Source organism: Hemitrygon akajei, unplaced genomic scaffold (genome assembly GCF_048418815.1).
Source record: "Hemitrygon akajei unplaced genomic scaffold, sHemAka1.3 Scf000033, whole genome shotgun sequence".
NCBI lineage: Eukaryota > Metazoa > Chordata > Chondrichthyes > Myliobatiformes > Dasyatidae > Hemitrygon > Hemitrygon akajei.
Window position 1 is genome coordinate 4,775,010 of NW_027331919.1, and position 8,020 is coordinate 4,783,029.

General features: G+C 47.4%; 1 protein-coding gene across 1 annotated transcript in view; it reads left to right on the forward strand.

Moving 5' to 3' along the window:
* Positions 1–7,488, forward strand: part of LOC140719878 (killer cell lectin-like receptor subfamily B member 1B allele A) — a 62,713-nt gene extending 55,225 nt beyond the window's left edge. The window contains exons 5-7 of the mRNA XM_073034803.1: positions 118–260; positions 660–724; positions 6,342–7,488. Of these exons, the coding sequence (XP_072890904.1) occupies positions 118–260; positions 660–724; positions 6,342–6,534 (401 nt within the window). The 3' untranslated portion in view covers positions 6,535–7,488. The remainder of the gene's footprint in view (positions 1–117; positions 261–659; positions 725–6,341) is intronic.
* Positions 7,489–8,020: the final 532 nt, after the last annotated feature.

Consider the following 8,020-nt stretch of genomic DNA (forward strand, 5'->3'; position numbering starts at 1 on the left):
ATTTGACCACTTTTGTGAGGGGACCGTGAGAAGGGATCCTCTTTCTGTGTCTGACTCACAGCGGATGTAATGGACGGGACGCAGGGAGATTCACTGTTCCTTGTTCCTAATTTCCAGACCATGCGTTTTCCCAGGACTGGATCAGAAATGAAGACGGATGCTTTTTCATATCCACGTGTAACCTTTCCTTCGATGAGGCGAAACAGAATTGTACGAAATCTGATTCAAAGCTTCTTGAAATAAATTCAGCAGAAGAAGAGGTAGGTGTCAAATCGACGGAAGATATATCCACACCAGAGTTAATCTCCCTCCGCACCCTCCCATCACACACTCCCGGGGTCAGACACAGAGTGAATCTTCCTCCACGCCGTCCCATCACACACTCCCGGGTTCAGATGCAGAGTGTCCACCCCGTCACATCACACACTCCCGTGGTCGGAAACAGAGAGCTCTCTCCATAAGGTTTTATCACACACTCCCGAGGTCAGACACAGAGTGAGGATCCCTCCACACCGTGCCATCTCATTCTCTTGTGGTGAGACAAAGAATTAAGCTCCTTCAGCACCATCTCTTCACACTCTCCTGGGGTCAGACATAAAGGGACGCTCCTTAAATATTGCTCGAATTCAATCATTAATGATAGCAATTTAATTTCACAGAATTTTTTTAACAAAACTCTCCACGACCAAGGCATTTCATACTGGATTGGAAAATGCAAAGACGGGTGAGATTTGGGATCTTGCATGTTTCTTAGAAGAAAGTGGGTCGTCGGATTAATACAGGCTGCGAGAGTCGAGTGGGCAGTGGATTTATTTTGGGGACTGGCACAGTTTGCGGGAAGGTCCTGTGCAGTGGGATTAGTTTGTGGTCAGTCACGGGTTGCTAAAGGGAATGGGCATTGGTATGAGTTTGGGCTCTGACAAGGGCTGTGTGGAGAGAGTAGGAAATTGGTGCATTTTGGAGACAGAAAAAGTTCTGCGGTGAGAGAACTGGCAATTGGATTTGTTTGGGAATAGACACGGCCTGTTGTTAGAGACTGTGCAGTAAAATTAATATAACCATATAACTGCAAAAAAATCACAGCAAGGACAAAGGCCATCCCAGCCCTTCCAATCCGTGCCGAGCGCTTACTCTCATGTCGTTCCACCTACCTGCACTTAGCCTTTAACCCTCCATTCAATTCCTGTCCATATACCTATCCTGTGCAAAGATCTATCTATTTTTTAAGACAAAATCACACCTACCTCTACCGCTTCTACTGGAAGCTCGTTCCACACAACTACCACTCACTGTCTAAAGAAGCTCCACCTCGTATTGTCCCTAAACTTTTGCCCCCTATCTCTCAACTCATGTCCCCTTGTTTGAATCTGCCCTACTCTCAATGGAAAAAAAGCCTATCCACGTCAACTCTATCTATACCCCTCATAATTTTAAATGCCTCTAACAATTCCCGCTCAACCTTCTACGCTCCAAAGAATAAAGACCTAACTTGTTAATCCTTTCTCTGTAACTTAGGTGCTGAAACGCAGATAACATTCTACTAAAGCTCTTCTGTAGACTCGCAACACACACAAAATGCTGGTGGAACACAGCGGGCCAGACAGCATCTATAAGGAGAAGCACTGTCGGCGTTAGTCCTGACGAAAGGTCTCGGCCTGAAATGTCGACAGTGCTTCTCCTTATGGATGTTGCATGGCCTGTGTGTTCCACCAGCATTTTGTGTGTTCCTTCAATTTCCAGCATCTGCAGATTTCCTCGTGTTGTCTTCGGTAGTTCATCTATTTTGCCGACATCTTTCCAATAATTCGGTGACCAGAACTGCGCACAAAAGTCAGGGGTGGGCTCGTCATCCAGGCGAGGGTGGTCACAGACACACAAGCCCCCACCGGTCTGCCTTCACACACTGTGAGCCTCTGATCGATTCCCACGAATCAATCCTCCAAGCCCCCACCTTCACGTGGGTGCACAACACTCTTACAGTGTCCCGTGGTGTGTCTGCCGGTGTCTCAGCAGAATTGCGTTTATCTCCCCTGCCGGGCTACCAGCCATCCATCAACTTTAAATCTTTGTCTCTCGCATCTGCGCTGGTTGCCTCCCCCACCCCACCCCCTTCTTCTCTCTCTCTCTCTCTCTCTCTCTCTCTCTCTCTCTCTCTCTCTCTCTCTCTCTCTCTCTCTCTCTCTCTCTCTCTCTCTCTCTCATTAGCAGCACAGTGTCCAAAAACCAGGCTCATTCTCCAGATATTTTATGAACTCTAGGAGTACCTATACTACAACCTGAAAAACCGTTATCCACCACTACACTCTGGCATCTCCCATCCGGCCACAGTTCAACCCATTTTACTTATTCAATATTAATACCTATCGATTGAACCTTCCTAACTAACTTTCCGTGCCGAACATTGTCAAAGGCCTTACTGAAGTCCATTTTGGCAATATCCGCTGATTTACCCTCGTCAACTTTCAGAGTAACCTCTTGAAAAAACTGAGCTTTGTCAAACATGACCTTCCACTCGCAAGTCCACATTGACTGCTCGTAATCAGAACCTGTCTATCTAGATAATTATATATACCATCTCTGAGAATATTTTCCATTAATTTACCCACCACTGACGTCAAACTTGCAGGCCGATAATTGCTAGGTTTACTCTTAGATTCATTTTTAAATAATGGAACCACCTGAGCAATACGCCAATCCCCCGGCACCATCCCCGTTTGTAATGACATTTGAATTATTTCTGTCAGAGCCCCTGCTATTTCAACAATAACTTCCCTCGAGGTCCTAGGGATATCCTGTCAGGACCCGGAAACGTATCCACTTTTATATTCTTTAAAATCTCTAGTACTTCCTCTTCTTTAGTCATCATAGTTTCCATAACTACCCTACTTGTTTCCCTTACCTTACACAATTCAATATCCTTCACCTTAGTGAATACCGATGAAAAGAAATTGTTCAAAATCTCCCACATTTCTTTTGGCTCCACACATGGATGTCCACTCTGACTCTCTAAGGGAGCAATTTTATCCTTCATTATCCTTTCTCTTTTAATATAACTGTAGAAACACTTCGTATTTATTTTCAAATTACTTGCCAAAGCAACCTCACATCTTCCTTTAGTTTTTCTAATTTCTTTCTTAAGCTTCTTTTAACATTCTTTATATTCCTCGAGCACCTCATTTACTCCATGCTGCCTATATTTACTGTAGATCTCTCTCTCTTTCCGAACCAAGTTTCCAATATCCCTTGAAAAAACATAACTCTCTCAAAACTTTAACCTTTCCTTTCAACGTAACAGGAACATAACAATTCTGTACCCTCAAAATGTCACGTTTAAATGATCGCCATTACTCTATTACATCCTTCCCATAAAACAAATTGCCCCAATCCACTCCTTCTGAGTCCTTTCGCAACGCCTCAAAGTTAGCCTTTCTCCACTCAATACTTTCTCCACTTCTTTGTGGTGGCGTGTTGGGGAGGAAGCATTAAGAAGAGGGACGCCTCACGTCTTAATAAGCTGGTAAGGAAGGCGGGCTCTGTCGTGGGCAAAGTACTGGAGAGCTTAACATCGGTAGCTGAGCGAAGGGCGCTGAGTAGGCTACGGTCAATTATGGAAAACTCTGAACATCCTCTACATAGCACCATCCAGAGACAGAGAAGCAGTTTCAGCGACAGGTTACTATCGATGCAATGCTCCTCAGACAGGATGAAGAGGTCAATACTCCCCAATACCATTAGGCTTTACAATTCAACCGCCAGGACTTAAGAACTTTTTAAAAGCTATTATTAATGCTTTTTGAGATAGATTTAGATGCATATCATATTTTTTTTTTACTGAGTTAAGTATTGTATGTAATTAGTTTTGCTACAACAAGTGTATGGGACATTGGAAAAAAGTTGAATTTCCCCATGGGGATGAATAAAGTATCTATCTATCTATCTATCTATCTATCTATCTATCTATCTATCTATCTATCTATCTATCTATCTATCTATCTATCTATCTATCTATCTATCTATCTATCTATCTATCTATCTATCTATCTATCTATCTATCAATAATCTGACCCTCGGTCCAGTCCTATCCTTCTCCATAATTATATTGAGATTAATGGTATTGTGATCACTGAACACGAAGTGCTCCCCAACACATACCTCCGTCACCGGACCTTTCTCATTCCCTAACGGGAGATCCAACACTGTCCCTTCTCTAGTTGGTACCTCTATGTTTTGCTGCAAAAAAAAATATCCTGCATACATTCTACAAACTCCAAACCATTCGGCCCTTTTACAGTATGAGCTTCACAGTCTATGTGTGGAAAATTAAAATCTCCCACAATCACAACCTTGTGCTTACTACCAATATCTGCTATGTCCTTACAAATTTTCTCCTCCAATTCTCCTTCCACATTAGGTGGTGTATAATTGTTTCCACACCTTTCCCATTCCTCATATCCACCCAAGTAGTCTCCCTAGACGAGCCCTCTAATCTATACTGCGTAACTACCGGAGTAACATCCCGGACCCTGGCATCAGGGAGGCAAACTACCATCCGGGTCTCCTGACTGCGTCCACAGAATCGCCTATCTGAACACCTATCTAGTCCCCTATTCCTAATGCCCTCCTCTTCCTTTCCCTACACTTCTGCGCTACAGGGCCTGACTCAGTGCCGGTGGCACGGGCACTGTCCTTTCCCCCAGGTAGGTTGTCCCCTCCCCCCCCCCCACAGTACTGTGAGTTCGTACTGTCAAGGCGTACAGCCACAGGGGTACTCTAGTACCTGACTTTTTCCATTCCCTCTCCTAACCGTGACCCACCTGTCTGCCTCCCGTGGCCCTGGTGTGACCACCTGCCTGTAACTCATCTCTATCATCTTCTCCCTCTCCCTGACCAGACGAAGGTAATCGAGCTACAGCTCCAGTTCCCTAACACGGTGCCTTAGGAACTGCAGCTCGGCGCACCTGACGCAGATGTGAACGTCCGGGAGGCTGGGAGACTCCAGGAGCTCCCACATCCGACACCGAGAACAACAAGCTGCCCTCACACTCATAATATCCCCTTTCTTCAAATAACGAGAAAAATTAAAAACAGAACTCACTTGCCTCGGCCGTTTCCGCCTAAGCCCGTTGAGCCAAAGCCCTTAAGCCTTCACACTGCTCCCGTCTCACTCGGCTGCCCGAAAAACGACGCTGGCCGCTGTATAAGGCTGTGTTCCTTTTAAATCTTCCCCGCCTCACTGCCCAACGTCACACGTCTGCTCAGTCCCGCCTCACTTAACTCTGATGAGAAGAAGTGAGTACGATTACGATAGAAGGAAAGAGGAGAGTAGGGTAAGGGTGAGGGGCAACGGCGCGGAAGGGGTAGTGTGAGTGGTTAAGAGAAATGGGGGAGAAACACGCCGCATTCTCGCTCTGATACTCAGACGTCCTTCTCCAAATGTGGGAACTGACATGGGCTGTGGGAAGAGAGGGCGATGTGGGAGTCTTTTGGTGGTTGACACAGATCTTTAGGGAGAAGGCTAGGTATTGAGATTATTTTGCGGAAGCACACGGGGCCTTGGGGTGAGAGTGGGAAGTAGAAGTATTTTGGGGACTAGCACGGGGCCGTAGGGAGAGAGTGGAGCTATGGATCTCTTTTGGGATCTGACTCAGGTTGTGGGAGAGAGTGAGGCAGTGGGAGCTCTTTGGGGCCTGGCACATGTCTGTGGGGAGAGAATGAGGGAGGGGTGTACTTTGGGGACAGACACAGATCTGTGGAGAGACAATGGTTCAGTGGGAGGACTCTGGGGACGGAGACACGTCCGTGAGGAGAGCATGGGAAGCGGGAGATGTTTTGGTGATTGACACAGGTCTCCAAGAAGGGGTTGGGCAGTGGGATTATTTCGGAGACCGGCACGGGGCTGTGGGGAGAGAGTCAGGCGGTGAGTGTAGTTTGGACTGACACTGATCTGTGGGATGGGATTGGTGAGTGTGAGTACTTAGGCAGAAAACACACGCCTGTGGGGAAACAGTAAAGCAATGGGAGCATTTTGAGGACTGACGTGGGGCCTTGGGGGACACTAGCGCTGTGGAAATATTTTGTGGGCAGACACGGGCCTGTGAGGAGAAGGTTGGGTACTGTTATTATTCTGGTCTCTGACACCGATCTGTGGGTAGAGAGTGGGACAAGGGATTACTTTTGTGACGGACACAGGGCTGCAGGGAGATATTGGGTCAGTGGGAGTATTCTGGAGACAGACACAGGGATGTGTTTCGAAAGTGGGGTTGTGGGAGATGTTGAGTTGCCACAAGTCAATGGCGAGGGAGGGTATCAGTGCTTCTGGGGATTGACTGCCTCTTTGATAGGGATGTGGCTTCGAATGCCTTGGGCCGGATTAACGGAGGAGACTTCGAATGCGGTAAATGTACACCGCACACTGAGAATAAACCTTGCGATCAGGTTCGTACGCGTTTCATCTGTGAGAAATCTGCACCTTTGTGCCCGGATATTTCTGAAAAGATTGAGGATCTCTGTCACCAACCAGTGCGACAGACTTAAATATAATGATAAAACCCTCTTTCTCCTCCATTTCTCTTAACCACTCACATTAACCCTTCCGCGCCGCTGCCCCTCACCCTTACCCTATTCTCCTCTTTCCTTCTATCACCGTCTTACTCACCATCTTGCCCTCTCTGTACACTCGTCCCTCTAATGACTCTCCCTTATCCTTCTCCAATCCCGCCTCCTCTGTTTCATCCCCGTTTTCCTCAGCCTGCTTTCTTGCCTCCCTCGCCCCCAATTCCCCCTTCTGTTCCGGGTCTCTCCCTCGATTAACTTTCATTTCCACTAGCTCACTCTTTCCCACAACCTGGATCAGTTCCCAAAAGAGCTCCATAGCTCCACTCTCTCCCCTCGATTAGAGACTCTGTCTCTACCCACTCTCCTCATCCTACTGTGTCACTTTTATCTAACCCAACTCGCTCCCCGCTTCTGTCTTTAGCTACTCTCACCTCAATCATGTGCGTTAATGTTCTCGATGCCCCATTCCTGGGGAAATAGAGTGCACGAATTCGCCTGATCTTTGTCCCTCGTGGTTTTGTACACCTCTGTAAGGTCACCGAAAAATGTCTCAGAATTCCCAACCTCGCTCCATAACTCAGTCCCTCCTGTCCCGGCAGCATCCTCGGAAATCTCCCTCTGAAATCTTTCCAGTTCGTTGAGATTTTTCTTCGAGCAAGGCAAGCAGAACTGAACTCTTTACTCCAAGTGCGGCGTGATCGACGTCATCTGTAACTGCAACGTGACCTCCGACTCCCGTACTCAGTGTCCTGACTGATGAAGGCCAGCGTGTCAAATGTCCTGTCCACCTGTATCGCATCTTTTCTACCGGATTCACGGTCTGTTTTATCATCTGTGACTTAGACCACCTGAGATTTGTTCTTTTGAACTTGGGCTCAAGTATGTAAGATGAATGTCAAATGCACAAAAGCTAATAAATGCCCCCAAAATGTGGAGGTGTTGCTGATGCGTTCAAGAATATGTCGGCGGAGGGGAAGAAAGTGTTCCTGGTTCATTGAGTTTTCAGTCTCCTGTTCGTCGTCAACCCTCCTTCCCAGCCGACCATCCTCGTCACCGTCATCCACGATTTTCCACAGCCCTCCCCGTTTCCGCCATCGCCATCTTCTTCTACACTGTGTCCACCACCCCTCCGTCCCCTACACTCCGTGCCGACTCCGTTATCTTCTCCTTCCCCAACTCCTCTCCCCGTGTCCCTAACCCCTTCCATCCCCTGCAGGTCCTCTGCGGTTCCATTGACCCTCTCCCTCCTATGCACGTCTCCCTCTCTCTTTGTTTATATGGAATTATGGGGAGAAAGGGGGAGAAGTGACGTCTGTTGTCACACCACCCAGGCCCCTTCCACCGGATATCGATCTCTCGGTTCTGAGCCTCTGCACTGTTCTGTGAGAACAGGACGAACGTTTGGTTCGACAACATTTCATCCCAGTGACTGCTACCTCACCACCATGTCCATCCCCGTACCAAT